This window comes from Pseudoliparis swirei, chromosome 24 (assembly GCF_029220125.1).
Source record: "Pseudoliparis swirei isolate HS2019 ecotype Mariana Trench chromosome 24, NWPU_hadal_v1, whole genome shotgun sequence".
Taxonomy (NCBI): domain Eukaryota; kingdom Metazoa; phylum Chordata; class Actinopteri; order Perciformes; family Liparidae; genus Pseudoliparis; species Pseudoliparis swirei.
The window spans coordinates 7111808-7131204 of record NC_079411.1 but is presented as its reverse complement, the minus strand read 5'-3'; the positions used below and the strand labels follow the sequence as shown (position 1 = coordinate 7131204).

Genomic DNA, 19397 nt, shown 5'->3' with positions numbered 1-19397 from the left:
TTTCACATTTGCTTGCAAGTTTTGGAAGATTGACGTGATGAATGTTTTTATGCGCAGGGCACATCAGGAGCTGCGTGTCTAAATAATCTTGACAACTGTAGCACGTCTCTGATGCTGATGGCGAAGTTTAATTTGCACATCAGTGTCAACAGTGTCTTTTTTGTTAGGTTTCTCGTGGTGTGATGCCTGGAAGAGAAGCATTGATGTTTATGTTCGTGAATTGTCTTCTTTATTCTTTTTATTATTATTATTTATTCATTCGATTAGTGGAAACATGAAACGCTCATTGGCATTCTAAGATATATTAATATGGGCCTGTTGAGGCTTCTGCTGGAACTGAAATATTATATTTCGAGTATTTACTGCCTAGTAGCCACTGTTATATGCAGTGATTAGAATATTATGTTTATTGGCATAAAAAAACAACATTTCATGCATCTCTTGTGGTTACCTTAGCTCCTCAGCAATTCTGCAAGTATCACTTTCTTAATGAGCACACTAATCCGCTGAGGCTCATTTTTGGGCAAATAGTTGTGTGTGCATGTTTTGATTTGTACTCCCACTCTCTTACTTCCTACGTGAACAGCTATATTTGAGCATAAAGAGCTCAGCGCTGATGTAAATTCAGACAGCCTGCAGTTATATACAGTAATGTCTCTCTTTCTGTGTGTGAATATGCCTTGGAGGAGAGAGGGCGCCAGGGAGCTGTGAGATGTGTGATCGGCCAAGCAGCCAGTGGCTGATGTGAGGCAGGAATCGCTGCACTACACCGTCGAGAAAACAAATGTCGGGAAACTGCAAATTCAAAGTTGTGCATTTTTCATTCTGAACTGCTTTTGCCTTCAGTATCTTCAGATAGTGTCTCTCATAAATTTATAAAATCCTGTTAATGAACGGCCTGAGGAACCATGCTTGTTATTATCTCTGTCGGGAAGATGAAATGACCGGTCGCGTGTGTCAGTGAGTCCTCCGGTGATTGAACGAGTGCATCTCTGTCGGTCCAAGGTTAATCTTTCATTCTGCTGGAGCGAGCTGCATTATGTTTTGGGTTCCCAGTTCTGGCTGCATGCTTAAACACCTCCCACGGTTGCTGTGACTTACACTTTATTCAAAAAAAACTTATTATTATACGTTGTATACTACCTTTGCCTGTCTGCTGACTCCTCGATCACTGCTCTTAATTGGCCCCTGTGACAAGACAGTTGACTGCATCTCCGAACCCTCCCCCCCTCCCACCCCCCATCTGCGACCGCCCACATACGTGAATAACGGTGTGTAGTGTGCTCGGTTAATGTAACTACCAGTATACAGACTGTTGTGTAACTCTTGGCTGCTCCTCTGTGACCCTCATGTATTGTTTGGAAAGTGCACTTTCGAGTTTAGTTACTTCTTCAGGGCCTTCACTGAGCGATGGGTTGTTGGTTCATTTACATCTGTGAGGTTGCTGTTGAATTATTGAACATTTGAGATTGAAAGCAACTTGAATCTTTCCAAACAATCAATGCTTTTGGTAGGCGGTGTTTACTGCAGCTAATGTTGTGAATCCAGAGAAGCACGTTAATGATGGGCTTGAATTTCTCATTGCTCAATTTTGTTCTGCCTTGACCTTGCTGTTACACTTGTTTTAGATTTACCGCTGTAATCCAGAGGAATTAACCAGTCTCGGGGAGCAGCCTATCTGTTAGTCAGAGTTCAATCAGAGTTAATAACCTGGTTGGCTTCAGCGTAATCACACCCTGGCAAATGTAATAGGCATCAAGTAAGAGAGAGTTAAGGATTGTGTTAAAAATACACATCTAGTTTCCCATGAAAGGTTATTTTCTTTTGTGACTAAAGGAGTGCTGTGTGACGAAGAGGCAGAGATTAGGGCTCCTTTTCTTCCACCTTCACTTCATCCACCTTCTTCTCCGGGGTCGATGGAACCCAATGATTGTCGGCTATCACAAGGAGAGCGTTTACTTCCGTGGGTGCAGCTTGTTCATCCCTTTACAGCCTTTTCCACTGCCCTAAATTCTTACCACCTGCTGTTGTGTGAAACTTGTTTTTGGAACGCGGCCCTTACTTAAGAGGAAGAGAAGGACGCTCAATGCACAAAGTCCTTTTGATACCTCCACACTTGAAGCCCTTGACCTGTATTTCCTGCGTTACCAAGCGAGCAGGAGAAGGTCAGACATACAAGAGTGTGTGTGTGGAGGGGTGTGGGGGGGTGTCGCATCTCTGGGGCAAACTTCAGTTTAGCCTCTGGACACGTCAGTGACGTCACCCAGCCGATACAGAGCCCTGCGAACGGTTCACTTCACTTCACTGATCGTCCTCGAAAAGCCCGAGCAGGGCAGGGCTGGCGATGGAGAGCCAATGGCTGTTTACGCTGGCGGAGGTTGACAAGAGCAAAGAGAAACAATGCAGTCTGACATTCAGACACTCTTTGTTTTTTTTGCTCAACATAATCTGCTGCACAGTTAGTTATGTTAAACCGTGATACTTAATTATTAGAGACCAAACAACAATAAATGTGTTCATTCAATTAGTTCATATTTGGATGCCCTCATTTGGGACAAGGGAATTGTAAAAAGTGTTGTTTAAAAAAGAAAGTTAAAACACCATAATTTACCAGACTTTGTCATTAAACACAATTCTTCAACCTTTTGACCTCCTTTTTGATTCTTTCCTTTTCAAACGTGTGTCTATGAAGGCACCGTTTGTCTCCATTTCCCTGCATTCCCCCGGGTGTCACGGGCTAGCTGGAAAGTCCTTTATCAAAAACCACAGCAGGGCCAGCATGCAGAGAGAGAGAGAGGTGTGTGTGTGTGTGTGTGTTTGTAGAGGTGAAAGTAAATGGGAATACAGCCGACATGGACCTTCTCGACAAAGAGATGTATTATTCCAGCCCGGAGTTCCTTTTCTTCACAATAAGCCTGTGTGCCTCAGGCCGTGCTGGGGCGAGCATGTCTTGGGGGCAACAGCTAGATAACGTGGCCCGTTGGAATTTGGCCTGTTTAAAGTTGAGTCAATCTCTCTGTGTGTGTCGCGGTCTTTTAAGGTACAGATGTGAAAATGCAGAGACTACAGTTTGTTGATACCAGCTAACGATGTCACATGACTTGAAGCAAACGTAAGACATTTTGGAAAAGTACCTGGTCATTAAAAAACTATAAGAAGGTAAATTGTTGTTTTTATACCTCGTGTTTTGTCTTGTTTTAGGAAACGAAAACAAATATATGAGTGAGGTTTAAATGTTCCGATTCCTTCATAGTTGGACAGAGCCCAGCTATCAGTTTGCCCTTGTTTCCAGACTTTGTGCTTAGCGAAGCTAAGCGGCTATATTTTACAGATAATAACGAGAGTGGTTTAAATCTTAATGCCTAAATCTCTGCCAGAAAGTAAATCAGTGTATTCCTCAAAATATTGATTACTCGGAACAGACGGACGTCACCTTGGTCTGTGGTTTCGCTGCCAGGGGACAGTGCTCGCTTTAGAAATCCCCTGTGGGGCAGTCTCACATTGTCCTCAAACAAATGACCAGCGTCCTTCATGCCAACACATCCTGCTGAGTGGACAGAAACATTACACACTGTTAATGTTGAAAACGTCTGCACACCAGAGGAAGCAGTGTGTGAGTAAAGCTCAGGTGTCAGGGAGAGATATTATGTAATATCTGCACATAATAGTGTCTCACTATCATACCTTGCGCTACACCAGAGTCCATTTTTGACTCCTACACTATCCCATGGGCGGTTACTATGGTGATTCTTACACCTGTGCCAAGACAGAATGGAGTGGAAATCAGCTGTCCTGGTCCAGAGTGAAAGCTCATCTGAAGAATGGCATCCACTCCAGCTTCGTCAAACCTTTGAACGTCTGCCACAGCTTGCTATGTACACATATTACGGAGACACTTCTTTTCTACTCTTTTTATTTGATGCTGTGTAAAAAAGCCATCAGTTTGCCTCAAAGGTTAGACAAAAGGAGCATATGAAGGCCATGACATACTGTGATTGATCATTTATGAACATGTTAGGGATACTGCATCCTGTCTCATTTTGAATTGATGCTGTCTGAATGTAGGACATGCAGAGGTTTCATGTGGCTTATTTATTATTAATCAACTGAGGCCTGGGGCAATGGTATTATCTTTTTAGTTTTAAATAAATATAACCTTTATTATTTTTGTTTGTCAGATGCCTTAGTGCCACTCCACTTCTCCTCCTTTTCTCTCAGCCTCCAACTCTTCTTTTTACTCTGGAGATTGTCTTTATCTCTTCCGGACCACCAGTTCTTCTGATACACAAACACACACACACACACACACACACACACACACATCCCACTGTGTCAGCCCCCAATCTCTCCTAGAGTATCCATCTGCCCACAATCTCATGCCATTTTGTGCTCCTCCCCCTTACTTATGTTTCGAGTGTGTGTGGGATAATGAATGGATCTTTTGCTGCCTTGTCCTCCTACTTGTCCACCGACAGCAGCAGAGGGATAATGTGTGTGTGTGTGTGTGTGTATATATATATATATATATAAAAATGAATGTGTGTGTTGTGTAATAATTTGTATTACTATATAGACATAGCTATAGTTTAAAACTAACTCCTGTTTCTGTCTCCAGGGGTGGGTGGTAGTGGGTGGAAATGGAAAAGTGCTCTGAGCTGCAGAGAAATTGTCGATCACGTTGTGACACAGAATAGTAGACGACAAATCACCCTGCGGCCCAAACACTAACTGCACTGCTCTCCTATGACTCTGCAGTATTCTGGATGTCAAGGTGTTTTGACCCTGTTGTTGTGCTCCGTCACTCTATGCTGTTCACTCAAACACATACAACCTTATCTTAAGAAACTATTGTTTCACATCTAAAAATGCTGCAGTTGCATACAGTATATGCAGCTTAAAGATGCACCGAAGTAGAATGACCTAAACGCCTGTAGAGGGTAATAACCGAATCATGTGATGGTCGTAACACTGGTGAACGCAACATGCTTCTATCTCATGAAACTTGCTGCATCTGTTCACAAATATATCACTATTTAATGAATGAGTGTTTTGGGGAAACTGCTGGTATTGTGTATCTCAATGCCCCTTTGAGTAATGGTAAAAAGTAACTCATGTCCTAATGTGTACTACTATACCAAAGTACAATTTTGAAGTACTTGTACAGTACTTGTATAGCCCATGGCTGAAGTTACAAAAATGTTACATAAAGGATGATGCATTGCTGTAGTTTTGAATAGAATAATTTAGTTAGAATGTGTTCCACCTGGACCATGTGAAACAAAATATGTTAACTTATTGCGTTTCTCCTGAAAAGGCTTTGTGTATCCTGAGGCCTAAAAAATAAATCCAATTATTGCATTCCCTTCCCTATCAAACATAAGCAACGCAGATATTCTATATTATAAATGATCCGTTGTTTGTGTCCCCTGGATGCAAACTTCTTCTTCTTAGTTCACATTTCTTGCTGGTTATGGCAAACAACAACACTCAGTAGATTTATGCTAAACATTGACCAGGATTGTGTTGCAGTGTTTGTGGCCATGCATATGTCAAATGTGAGTGAGTGATTACTTCACTGCTGCCTCTGAATAGCTAAACAAGTATTCCCTTGTGAATATCATCCACTCTTTTAATTTCTCCTCCAGATTATCTGCCTGCAGGATTTCTTTGGGGACGACGATGTGTTCATAGCGTGCGGCCCGGAGAAGCACCGCTACGCTCAGGACGACTTTGTGTTGGATCACAGTGGTAAGGCGTCCGCAGCCTTTATGACTGGTAGGCCTGACTAAGACTAACTCAACAAGTGTGTGTGTGTGTGTGTGTGTGTGTGTGTGTGTCAGTGTCCTTGCTCACCATTCTTCCCTCGCTCGTGCTTGCAACATGCTTTTCCTTTAGGAAGTTGACAGCAGGATAGGTTTATGTGTTTCATAGTGGAAAGTGAGCTTTTGTCAGTGTCACATACACACACACACTTTTCTAATCTCTTCTCTTTCCGTTTACATTTTTTTTATTTATTCTGGCCATATCTCACACATTGCTCCTTTTAACTGTCAACAGGAGGATTTCATGAGTGATGGTGCATCGGCCCTATTCAGAGATAGTGTTGAGCTTCCGTCCCACTTACACTCCTGTGCTCCACTTTTGTGAATTAGGTCTTTGAAAGGTCAGAAAAGACACACTGCAACTCTGCTGAAGGTAGAGAAGCTGCTCTTCCTTTTGCAAAATGGGTTCGCTACCCATTCTACTGTTTAAAGGAATAGAGATGAAGAAATTACCCGCGCAATAGATTATGCATAAAGGCACAACAAATGTGTGTACTTCATGAAATTGTCAATATATCTTCTTTTCTCAGCTAGAGAGTTTTTAGATTACAGGAACTGTCCTTCAGATTTGGTTTGTCAGGGTTTTTTGTATTAAGATCCCCCTTTTAATCAGTGTAATATGTATGCGATGATTACAATGTATGCGGAGCACATTAGAAATGCACTGTGGGCGTGTCTTTTTTTCATGCGTCTGTCATTACATTATAGCACCCCCCCCCCCCCCTATTAATACAAATGTGCCAAGTTTACGACGAGCTTCACAACATCTGCTCTCGCAGCACACAGCTTCAAAACAAAAGCATCAGAAGCAAACACCACAAACTCTAAAGGTTGTGGATTTTCTTTTTCCATGTGTTCATGGAAGTGACCGTTTAAGCCTAATTGCTGTAGTCTAGAGGAAAACACAAGCTGTTGTAATGGCTTTACTCTGACTGTAAAAGACGTCTTCGGTTTCCGGTTTTTTTCGAGGAGAGTCTCTGTATCGGACCTCTGTTCTTACTCATGTCGTGTAATGAAATGTGTATTTAGTGTCTACACAATTTGTGTCTACTTTTAGAAGTGGCCTGATTATATGTGTTGTCTCTGAGTCGTCTTATCCTTTTTATCAGATTGTAATTACGCTGAATAGGTTATTGTACAGCTTGGTTTAAACATTTCACATTGGAGGAGTAAAGTAACCTTCTAACAGGTCTAGGAAGGTTACTTATAAGGTTAATTATAGTTTTCATATCAGTACTGATAAGTTGGGCATCGGCAGGACACAGTATGCCAAAACATTATTATCTTGTTGTTGCTACAGATAACTGGAAAAAAATATATAAGTATTGTGTTTGTTCTTCTGTGCTTTTTTTATCCGTTTTGACTTAACATGATTTGCGGCTACTTTCTTTGGTGCTTCCCCCATAATCATGTCTCACCAGCACATTCATGAAACCATGCGACATAAATAACATTACCATGGTCGTATCCTTGGTACAGCAGCTGGCTGGGCATAATTGTGCCACGGAAGGTTAATTTATGCCGTTGTCCCTCCAGAATGCCGAGTGCTAAAGACGTCGTCGCACAGCCGCTCCGCTACTCCACACCGGACAGACAAGAGCCCCAGACCTTCGCGCCGCAGCAAGTCACCTGGTGCAGGTAACACACAAACACTGTCTGGAAGGTCAAGTCAGTTTTTACATTGTCTGTGGAAACAATATGATTCAATGCCAAAGACGACATTGTAAGTTCATCTCTTGTTTGACAGGCTGAGTCACAGCCTTTTGTTATTTCGCAGCCTCTTCCTGAACCCTCATTTGTGACTTAGCAGTTTGTGCGGCGCGTTGCGAGATGGAGACATTGTGCTGAGTAATGAGTGTTCCTCAAGCCATTATGTCAGTTTAATGAGGAGGTTGCCAGTTTGGGAAGTTCTAAACTTTTTCAATGTCTGTTGTAATGTGATGACACCTCCATGGTATATGCCTGTCTATTCTTTATGTCACTGCAGCAAGACAAACTGTCCACTACTCCACCAGTCAGTCTCCACTCAAATCCCCAGGTGAGGCACGTGACGGCGACGCACATCAAACACACATCGACATACTCGAGTCATCATTGTCGTTGAGTCGCTGAGTAAAACGAGCTCTTAGATAAAGCTGACTCTGGTGGTTTAAAGGTGCTGAACTCTAAATTCTGATCCATGATTGAGGGATTTCCCTCACAGGGATTGCGATGCTAAGTCACATACACGTGTGCAACATTTCACTGTAAACGTTAGCATGTGATCCTAGCACGGCATGTTAAGTGGTTGTATCGTTCAGTCTATAGTTATGAGCAAAGAAAACAACTTGTTCTCCTCAGCCCCTCTAGTTGTCAGATCAAGTCACAGATATTGGGAATATGTTACAGTATTCCATGCCATTTACTCTAAAGAAATACAAAATGTTTTATAAACAAATACTCCATTACTAGAAATGCATCCAAATACAATTCCATATCATTATTGACATTATTACATATATAATGTAAAATGAGCTACAGTATACATTGTTTGAATCTTCTTTTTAAATAATGAACTAATACAAATCTTCTAGAGCAAAACGTTTCTAAATTAAGTTTATTTAAATGTTGGAACTAAATGGTTTGCCTGAACCAACTGATGAGATGTCCTCAAGGCTTTTGATTTGGATAACTACCTCACTCGTACTCTGACCACCGTTGGTGTACAAATACTAAGTCTAGCCTAAAAATAACAAAATCCATCAATTGATTTTGTTTTCTGGTATTACTACCAGTATTGTCTTGCCTGTCCTTCAGGTTGGAGGTGAAATGCCTTCAGTGACATGGGAGCCACGATCTCAACAACAACAAAAGAAAATTCTTTTTTTTCCCTCTGCCAAGAAGATTATGTTTTTGGTTTGTTTTGTTTGTCAGTAGGATTACAAATAAAACGACTGGCCAGATATTCATGACACTTGGTGGAAGGGTGTCACATGGGTCAGGTCTTGGAGCAGATCCAAATCACGGGGCGGATAATACAAATATATACAACAAATAATTGTTCACTTTTCTTAATAATGGAAGATAGTTGCATTTTTTTTCTCTGCATACTCTGGGTGTCCTTCTAGTTATATCATATTTAACTTTTTCTATCCATCTAATTTGAAAGCCAGCGGCTGCAGGTCCACTGACTCACTCTGATTCGACTCACTCTTCAGCAGTGTTACTGAAACGCTGCTCTCACTGAACAGTTAGCTCACATGCTTATTAATCTGTAGCAGCTGAGATGTTTTTAAAAAGTGAATGCTTTGTTTGAAATGTAACCAGATAGTGCTTCAAAAGCACCTTTATAAAAACAGTATAAATACCCAGAGGAATGTTATGTGAGAAAATAAAAACTTTCTAAGTGGTTGTAAAATGAATCAAAACGTCTTTCCAGTTGTGTAAAGGCATGTAGGTGGAGTGAAATGACTTTCCTCAGGTTAGCTGGGTTCATCCAGATGAAGAGACTTTGAGTTAAAGTTTGACGCATTATGTCTCTGTACTTGTGCCAGAAACCCGAGAGAGACGTTAGAAGTAATCTGTGGTTGAGAGAATGAATCAGTCAAACAATAAAAGCTCTCATCTTTGCTGTGTGCCTGTGCTAAAGTATATTATGGATATGTGTTGCATAGTAATACAGAGGAAGTCCATTCATATTGTGGCACACACTGAACCAAATCATTTAGACATACATTATTTTACCGTGTACAATATATATTAGTCATATCAACTCAATACAACAATTACAAAAGGATACATCAGTTTAGACTGTAGCCTGTGTGCCAACTTTCTCTGCAATAAGTCATGTTGTTTCAGTACTGTGGGTAGCTGCTGTTTGTGTGTGTGTGGAGGTGTTTGTTGTTGTGGAGGTTATTATTGTAGTTTTGCAGTTTAACAGACGGCAAACATGTTGAATGTGAAACCTCAAGATCACTCAAAGAAACCAGCAGCTTACACAATGTTTAAAAAGCATTTGTAACGAGCTACAACCTGCTGAATGTGATGGTTTGTCTCATGTGTCCTAAACATATTTAAGCCTCGGCGACAGTTATGGCATTGTGTTTCCCGGGTTGTCCGTCAGTACTACTGCACCAACGCGTTATCCCGGGAATTAATGTCACATCTGGCACACACTTTTAAATTGAGGATTCACTCATTAGATTGTAGGGGTCAAAGGTCACTGTGACCTCACAAAACACAAGGCGGTAATTCTACTCTTATATATATATATATATATATATATATATGCTAGGAGTGTACTCGCAATCATAATGACTCTTTCCTCTTCTCTTGCACGCATCATTTCCTTTTGTCTGCACACAGTAAACGGTGTCTCAAGCAGCCAGATCTCAACTCCTAAGTCCACCAAGTCCTCCACTCCGTCTCCCACCAGTCCTGGAACCATCCGCAGTTTTGAGGTAGGACGTCATATCACAGCCAAGTGTGTCCGCCCATAAACTTGTAGCTGTCTTGAAAAACATTATCTATACTGGTCAGTCTTTGGTTTTCAAATTCTTGGCAGGAAAGTGTATTGTGTATGCTTTGTGTGCGTGTGTAAGATGCATCCTATGTCCTTGAGGTCTGTGTACAGTCCATGTTACCCAAGTGGCAGCTCTGTGATGTTTTTTTGCTCGAGTTAGAGATACTAATCTGTTTTCTTGATGGATTCTTCTGGAAGCTGCGTGTTCGTCCCAAACTACAGTTTCTCAGTGCTGCAGCCAGCTGGCAAACCTCCTCCAGAGTGCCACCATTCCTCTCTTAGCCCAGTCAACGACTTAGCTATTGACATTCATTTGGCAAGACACTAGATTTTTATGATTTACTAACATTTACTGGCTCGAGGTAAATTGGAGTCACACTTTTAGAATAAATGAAACGAGGAAGCACAAGGGTAGCAATAACAGAGCTGCTCACTCTCTAAGTTCTAACACGGACCGTGACAATGGTCCATTTCTACTTTGGTCCTGAGGACGACCCTTTCAGGCTGAATAATAGATCCTTACTGTAGGTGTAGTGCATTATGGTGGAGAACACTGCTGTACATAATGGAACAGATCACTGGACTTATTTTAATGCTGCTTTTATGGCTGACAATATAGTCATACAGTTTTGAAATTGCCTCTGCAGAAGGGAAGCTCTTATGTAATTAATCATTCATTTGGAGCCATAAGGGTTTAATGTGTGGAGATGAGAAGTGGATAAGGGAGGAGGTGATGTATTCCAGTAGCTCTGGCACCGTGTGCATTCTGAAGGGCAAGCTTAATTTAGACCTGGTTCACTATTTAATTAAAATTATTAATATACAGTTTGTACTGTCAAAAGAATGTCACGTTTGGTTGCAGAATGCAGAACATCTTATCAGACAGTATAGCCACATGCAGCTGTTTCTAGTTTAAGAATAAAAATATGTTGAACAGACAATAATTGAGCATAAAAATTGTCCCGCTTGCTAAATTAAATATCTAAGTATAACGTTCGATAAATAATCTTATTTTATAACGTCAGAATTTTTTTTTTTTAAACACAATGCCATCAGTCAAAGCCACTGAAAAAGTGACCTACCAATGATACGCCATCGTTTTATCCATGGACAGCAAGTTCTGTGGGTGCTTAGGAAGCCTAAGGTTACCATGGTGATAGTGTAGTTTGAGGCTTTCACCTCTGTTTCTGTTTCTTTTTCCATCCTGCAGGTCCTCCCGTCACATTACAGCTCATCCTCCAATTTAAACGGATCTTTAAACAACCACCAGGAGCAAAGTGATCGGCTGAGTCCGGAGGGTACGTCCTCTCCTTCACTCTCCACTCACCGGACACGGGTCCCCTCCCCCTCGCCCCCCCTAGAGTGTAGACATGACATTGGATCGCCTCATCTTTACCAAGAGTTTACCAAGAGTTGTGAGTGTGTGTGTGTGTGTGACTGAAGGATGCCGTGCATCTTGGTGCCTGTGTGTGATTTAGTTGTAGTCATCGGTGTGGTTCCTAAAGTTCATCCTGACAGCTGGTTGAGCTGCCGTCAGAGCTCACGTGGTCATCGGTCAGCAGTGTGTGTCTGTTGCTCCGTTGTAACTGCTCTCTCTCCTCAGCAGTTAACGGAAACCGCTTCATACCGGCCTCAACCATCTCGGAAAAATACAGGATCGGCAAGGTGATCGGAGACGGAAACTTCGCTGTGGTCAAAGAGTGCGTGGAGTGGTGGGTGAAACATCCACCGCATATGTGTAATGATCAGCTTGACACGTGCGGTAACTGCTCCATCGGGGTTTTTAAATCCTGATGACGGATATCGTGGAGACAGAATTATCCCGTGGATTAATAAACCTCGCTGAGAATTCACTTCATTAGCCTTTTAATCTCTGGATGATGATGATGAGAGGAAGCCGGTCAAGTGTGTGTGATCTGATGCACCTTCTTAGAAAGTACTTTTAGGTTCCCTGTAGAGTAACTTGTAAACAAATCCAGTTATGTTTACAATAGGTGTCTCTTACAAATATGCAATGAGTGTGTGTGTGTGTGTCTTTGAGGCCTAATAAACATGTTGAATTAATTTCCCCACAAATATTTACAAAACCAATGTAATGTAACCAAAACAATCGCAGGTCTACTTGCAGCACTGGCTCAGACCTTATGGGACTGAGTGGAGACGATGTAGTGTGGGTCAAAACTTTACTTTTAATTTCTTCATTATGTTCATAAAGAAACCAGGAACACTCGAGACTGGTGGAAGACTAACTTTAAACCTCTGGTGGTTCCTCCTCTCACCGCGCTGCGGCGGCGTAGAAGCACACTGTTACACCGTGACTCCACTGGGGGACATCACGGGTGCAACAGTGTTCTTCATCGTGGTGCGAGCGGTCGGGCCTGCAGCTGCATCGCTGCTCCTCGTTTACCCTTTTTATTGTTGGACCTAATTGCACCGTTTGTTCTCAGGTCCACAGGAAAAGAGTTTGCACTGAAGATCATCGACAAGGCCAAGTGCTGTGGAAAGGTCTCGCTCCGTTTTTGTCTTTTCTTCTCTTGCCGTCTCCTCCTTTCGGTCCTTTTGTGTGTCAGACCTGTGCACACACTCTCAGGGAAGGGTCACATGTTCCAGAGTCCCTCTTTACTCCCATTTAGATTAGGCCAAGTCATGTTTTATTCATCACCTAACTCAAATGATCACACACTGACTCACACATAGCCCTGACACACATTCAGATCGAATCAACAACACGGTGTCTGTCGATGAGCGCACATGGATCAGCGGGCACTCGGTGTACTGTGTCACACTGTAACGTGGGGTCCTCGTCTCGGTGTGTTTCCAGGAGCACCTCATAGAGAACGAGGTTGCGGTGCTGCGGAAGGTGAAACACCCCAACATCATCATGCTGATAGAGGAGGTGGACACGCCCTCTGAGCTCTACCTGGTTATGGAGCTTGTCAAGGTACAGAAGAGGCTAACGGGGGGGGGGGGGCGGGGGCAGCAGAGCTGTTTGCTTGGGTCTTTAACCACTCTGTTGATGTTGACACAGGGAGGGGATTTATTCGATGCCATCACCTCCTCGGCGAAATACACCGAGAGAGACGCCTGCGTCATGGTGTACAATCTGGCCGGAGCTCTGAAGTACCTGCACAGCACCAACATCGTCCACAGAGACATCAAGCCGGAGAACTTGCTGGTATATATATATATATATACAGTCACACTCGCACCAGTTTCCTTCCATCAAATCCAGCTGCTCAGTGAGCTTTATTGTTATTTTAGGTGTTTGAATATCCAGATGGCACCAAGTCATTGAAACTGGGGGACTTTGGCCTGGCCACAGTAGTGGAAGGACCTCTGTACACCGTGTGTGGAACTCCGACATACGTAGCTCCGGAAATCATCTCGGAGTCCGGGTAAGCTGGATGGTGCTTTCCGGGGCTTTCAGTGCCTGCATTAGGTTATTCAGGGGTTTACCAAGGGTCTCTTTACCAAGAAGCATGACATGTTTTTATTCTTCCGAGTCAGTTTCAAGGAAACATCTATTCTACATCCACTAGCAGAGGAGGAATGTGGCTTTGCAACACCGCTGTGAGACAATCAGCTTCATGGACATTAGAAGGGGATTGGTACTTTTTGTATCAATGCTTGTTGTGATATAATAGATCAATCACAACACCATATCATAATAATGGATAAGATACAGTTAGTCTTTCCAAAATGTTAATGTGTTATTTTGCAGTCATCTGTGTAGCTGCAGTTCTCCCTGACCTGACCTGACCTCTCTGTCTCCACAGTTATGGTCTGAAGGTGGATATCTGGGCTGCAGGTGTCATCACCTACATCCTTCTTTGTGGCTTCCCTCCATTTAGAAGGTACTTGTCTTAAGTTCGTATCGCCCACTAAAGCTCCTCATTAATTCATTATGCATGCTTAATACATTTAGATAATATTTAATATGATGATATGATATGATAATGGTAAAAAGGGTTCGGTCACATTATTTGGAGATTTGTTTTTCATTCCAATTACCTTCTGCTCTATGGACCAACGGTTGCTGTGATGACACATCGTGTTCAGGATTTGACTCAATTTAGTGCGATCGATGTTTAATCTCTCGTACTTCACGGTTATTATAATAAGATCATCATTTAAGGACAGGTTACAGGTGAGGCTATTTATCTTTTTCACAATGGAAGTGAGCCATGTGTGCTGAGTGATGCATTATGAATGTGTGTGTGCTGAGTGTGTGTGTTTGTGTCTTTTTATCTAGTGAGAGTAACATGCAGGAGGATCTGTTTGAGCAGATCCTCCTAGGGCACCTGGACTTTCCCAGTCCTTACTGGGACAACATCACTGACTCAGCCAAGGTTAGGACTGCACCCCCCCACACCCACACACACACACACGTATATATCCCTCTTGATAACATTGCATTGTTTCCATTAATTTCTCTCTCACGTAACAGGAATGAGGCCAGCAACTCTTCTAACTTTTAATTGAATGCCGAGGCTGTAACAAGAAGTCTGAAGTAGATCTCCGAATAGTTTATAGACACACAAAGCATGTGAACCAGTAATGACTACTGTCTGCCGAACAAAACCGAGCCCCTCCAACCCTCTAAATTAGTGTCATGTATTAGGGTGACAGCCCACATTCAGCATGCAAGACCAAACTGCTCGTTAAACCCACTGTTATTACAGTCCCTGTGCACATGTGCAGTTATAGACATGGAACTAATTTCATTCTGTAGCTTTGTGCAGGTGTGAATGTAAGAAAGACGTCAACTTTGTGACCGTAGGTGTTAATATGCTGAATTGTGTTCATGCTCATTTTGAGGCTGGGCTTATGTTATGAGTATAGGTCAAATCACACATGGACTACTTAAAAGCTATGCTAATCAATATTCCTCCGATATGTGAAGTGATGGTGAAGGGTGACCACATCTGGATACGGAGTTCCTCCAGCTCATCCTTCAGCTCATTGCTTTGGTTCTGTCGCCTGCAGCTTTAATGTTTTGGTCCATTCTCCCTGTTTTTTAATCAGTGTTGTTTCGCTGCAGCCGGCAGCTGTTTACAGCCATACAAGTAAAAAGAAGAAGGAAAAAAGAAGGAGCAATAAGCAGGCAAATGCAGTTAGCAACCAGCCGGTGAACATTATGGAGCATCCATCAGCTAATGAGACTTTTCCTTTAAGAGTTGCTGGAAACTGAAACCGAGAATATTAGACTTGCATTCAGCAATTGGCTAGAAATATGACTGAATGAATACTAATGTTGCTGCAGTTGTTCACAAACACAGAGGTCGTATAAACTTAATTACTATGTGCCATTTCCAGCTTGTCGTAGATTGCTGCTCTCAAGTGTACCACAAAAAGATAAACTGAATAATGCAGCTTTAAACTCATGTTTATTACATATAACTGTGTTCCACTCAAGTTACTTAAGACAAAGGTCCCACAGTAATATGTATGAAACACAAAATACCCATTTTGAAACAATAACACAATGTGGTCATGTTTTCACAACACACAACAATCCCTAAAAGTAAAATATTAGAGGAATGTTTAGCGTGGACGTCGTCCTAAACTGGTGTGTGTGTGTGTGTGTGTTGTTGCAGGAGCTGATTGGAAAGATGCTGCAGGTGAACGCTGAGGTTCGATACTCCGCACAAGACATCCTCCGCCACCCCTGGGTCACGGTGCGTCTCAGGCTCGTCTGCGTGGGGCAACGGTTTCTCATGGGGAAAGCCATCGCACCACCGCACCGTGTGTGTGTGTGTGTGTGTGTGTGTGCGCAGCGTCAGAAACACACCAGGGCAAAGGGCAAAACTGCCCCTAAGAAATATAATGTTGCCCCTGATATCACGAGGAGAGGGGAAACTAATGCGCCCAGAATTTCGCTAATTTAATAGCGTTTTGTTGTGTGGGTCCTATCTGTGTTGCCTGGACTAGTTAGGTACACACAAACAAATCAATATCATTTTGAATTATAAAAAAAGAAAAGAAATAGGTTATAATTGTTAATAGTTGTTAAAAAAATGTAATAACAATACAATTGAATATTAGTTTTGCTCAAAATCTAAGAAAACCCTTTGAATCTGTAGACTATATAATACCTAATAGTCTTATGATTGCCATTTTTATGACAATTGCTTATATGTAAGCCTAAATAAGTATATTTAATATTTCTGAACAACAGTTAAATGTTATTTCACAAGTTTCAAAATGTGCCCCCAATAAATGCCCCTGGATTTCACTCAGTGGGGGAAGAAATTACCCCCGAAAAAATATGTAAATGTCCTCCCCTATGTGTGTGTGTGTGTGTGTAGGACGACACCGTCATGGAGAACAACATGATGATGGAGGTCACAGGTAAACTGAAGACGCACTTTAACACTGCACCTAAGCACAACAACACCACGGCCGGCGTGTCCGTCATCATGGTAAGAGCCCAAAAGATTCACAAACCAAAGATTCAAAATTCCGTAAATATCTCTGTCGTTCCGTCGTTGCACATTTAGTTTTCTGATTTGCTGCAGTCCTTTCATCGAGCGTAGTCTTACCGCTTCATGTGGTGCTGACCTTCAGTGACCTCTATAATCTGCAGTACTCGGGTTTAATGGAGTCGACAAGGTGACTGAAGTAGCTTGAAGATGTCGGGCTCTTTTCCAAACACGTACTGCATGGAATTGAATCTCTGACCCAAATACAGAAGATTGAGCTGCTTCCAAGTTCACATTTATACGAGCCGTACGGCCAGCCAATCAGCAGGCTAAGAATATCTGAACTCAATCGTGGTCCGCGAGAACGTTGGGCGACCTGCTGTAAACACGGACCTCGTGGTTTTAGAGATGGGGAGACGGGGGAGAGCTCGGGCGGGACACGATACATCATTCCTGGAGCAGTCACATCCCTCCTTCCTGTCTGTTTCAAGCACCACTTGCATCATTTCCTGTCGTACAGTTTGACTTCCTCCACTCCTCTTCTTCATCTGTTCACACTAATCATCGGCCCGCTCTCTTCAGTCTGAACTGAGAGCGGGAGAGGGGCGTAAGAGAAAGTGTCTCGCTAGAAATGACACGTGGTCCTCGCTGCAAAGAGCCTCATTTATTTTTGTCAATTTCATTTGACAGTTTGAGGTGTAAATGTGGAACCTGGCCTCGGCCCCTCCTCCTCTCCATCCTCTTCCTCCTCCTCACCCCCTTCCTCACATCACAACCCAGGACCAGAGTGGACGCCTGGAGCTGAGAGCTGGGTACACACTTCATACCCCTCCTTCCTCCTGCTCCCTTCTTCCTTCCCAGCCATCGCCCTTCCCTCCACCCCCACTGCTCTCCCCTTCCCTTCCTCCCCGTCTCTTCCTCAGGCCCCCTGCCGCTCTTCACCCACCGCCATCTGAAGTAACGGCTCTCTATAACAAGCTGATGCGGACCTCAATAAAACTCTCCCAACATGCACTCTGTCCTCCTAACCCCTCTGCACTGTTCTCATTCTCTCCGTTCGGATCCTTCGCTCAACTTTCATTCCATTCGTACCAATCACCGATTTTTATGGGATGTGAAAATGATGCGTTTGTTTATTCGCATCGTCACCGCGGTTATTTTGCATGTTCACACCGCGAATGCAAGAGCAGTTTACTTTGCCTCCCTCTCTGCCTTAAAAGCCACTCTCTGTGGCTCAAAGCGTCTATAACTAGTCGTTCAGCCCCGTTCTCTGTTAGTGGTGCTGTGGCGCCACCTTGTGGTACGAACATGAGAACCACGTCAGAGACATTTTGTCGTTTTAATTTGCAGAGATGGACGCAAATTAATGTGGCTTTATTGCCTTGGATACAATATCCCCCCCTGCCAGCTGTGAAGGAGAAGGCTGACGTTAGTCTAGAATATTCCTTCAACAAAGCCAAAAGCAACAATGTGTTGGTGTCTACACTTCCTGTGGGAAGATGTACATCTCTAAAAGCGGGTGACAAATATAACATTGCATTCCTTTTTTTTAATACAATTGGAATTTAGAATAATGTCAGTCTTAACCTTTTGAAACTAAAACGTATTTAACTCCTACTAAACCGCGTCGTTATTGATGAGTGATGTAGAAAGTCTAACGGTTTGTTCCAACTCAAAATGCAAAAAGAGAGTTTTTTTGAATGATCTTGAAATAGCAGATTAGCGTTGAGTTGGAACAACGGCTGCCCGCGGGCCTTCACGCTTGTTGTGTTGCCGTTGTGTTGTGGAGCTGTGAGTAAGACGAGTCTCTGTCCCTCTTTGCTTCTCCCCTCTCCCGCATTGCGCCCCTCTGAATTAGCTTCAAGGCGATAATGGTACGTACTAACACTGACCGTCTGCTGCGAGGGCAAATGAGGAACGCGATACCTCGAACACCTCATCGGCTTAACGACGAGAAGCACCACGCATGAACGAGCACGAGCGGACTTTCTCATTTGCCCTCTCTCTTCAGAGAAGAGCAGCGATGCTCTGATTTGTGTTCTCCGTGTGCGGGGGGGGGGGGGGGGGGGGGGAAAGAAGTACTGTGTTTTTGTTTCATCATCTTTCAGTTTATTTATGACCATTTCCATGAGCTCATTTCATTTGAGGAGTGTTGTTCATTCATAACGACCATCGGGGAAAAAACACAGGACTGGGTGCAGCAGTTAATGGTTGTAGGTTTTAAGAGGAAAACGATGAGATCGTTCGAAAGAAGACGCACAAAGAACTTTGACTTTTTGTTGCTAAAGTTTCCTGAATTAAATGTCGATGACCCACAGTGTCTCTCTGTTCTGACTGGTGTTGTTGTTGCTTCACTGGTGCGCCAGTATCAGGCTGATGGTCTGTCCGTCTGTTTTTGCCAGAGCACAGCTCTCGATAAGAAGACCTTCCCGCTCGCCGCTCTTCATCGCCCTCGGCCCCAAACGGTGCCGTGTCCTGGAAACAAAGTCCTGTCTTCCCTCTTAGTGAAACCAGCCTCGCCCACAAAGTCAGGACCGGCTTCTCCTCACAAGCGGGCCTCACGCGCCAAAGAACCCAAACCCGCCGCGCTGGCGCCGCCCACCAAGACCGCTCAGCCCGACGCACCCGAGACGGCTGCGCCTGCTGCTCCGC

General features: G+C 43.2%; 1 protein-coding gene across 8 annotated transcripts in view; it reads left to right on the top strand.

Moving 5' to 3' along the window:
- Positions 1 to 19252, top strand: part of dclk2a (doublecortin-like kinase 2a) — a 34846-nt gene extending 15594 nt beyond the window's left edge. The window contains exons 3-18 of one of the 8 annotated variants that reach the window (XR_008830953.1): positions 5646 to 5775; positions 7359 to 7460; positions 7810 to 7860; positions 10167 to 10261; positions 11534 to 11621; positions 11927 to 12035; positions 12771 to 12828; positions 13145 to 13264; positions 13352 to 13498; positions 13585 to 13718; positions 14100 to 14177; positions 14576 to 14672; positions 15921 to 16001; positions 16632 to 16674; positions 17436 to 17557; positions 19148 to 19236. Coding sequence is in view for 3 of the 8 variants with exons in the window: in XM_056409777.1 (XP_056265752.1) it covers positions 5646 to 5775; positions 7359 to 7460; positions 7810 to 7860; positions 10167 to 10261; positions 11534 to 11621; positions 11927 to 12035; positions 12771 to 12828; positions 13145 to 13264; positions 13352 to 13498; positions 13585 to 13718; positions 14100 to 14177; positions 14576 to 14672; positions 15921 to 16001; positions 16632 to 16745; positions 18604 to 18619; positions 19148 to 19164 (1437 nt within the window). In the remaining 5 variants the exon portion in view is untranslated. Of the gene's footprint in view, positions 1 to 5645; positions 5776 to 7358; positions 7461 to 7809; positions 7861 to 10166; positions 10262 to 11533; positions 11622 to 11926; positions 12036 to 12770; positions 12829 to 13144; positions 13265 to 13351; positions 13499 to 13584; positions 13719 to 14099; positions 14178 to 14575; positions 14673 to 15920; positions 16002 to 16631; positions 17558 to 18603; positions 18756 to 19147 lie in introns of those variants that run through there. The other 7 variants (XR_008830952.1, XR_008830951.1, XM_056409777.1 and 4 more) reach the window with 7 other exon arrangements.
- The last annotated feature ends 145 nt before the right edge of the window (positions 19253 to 19397 follow it).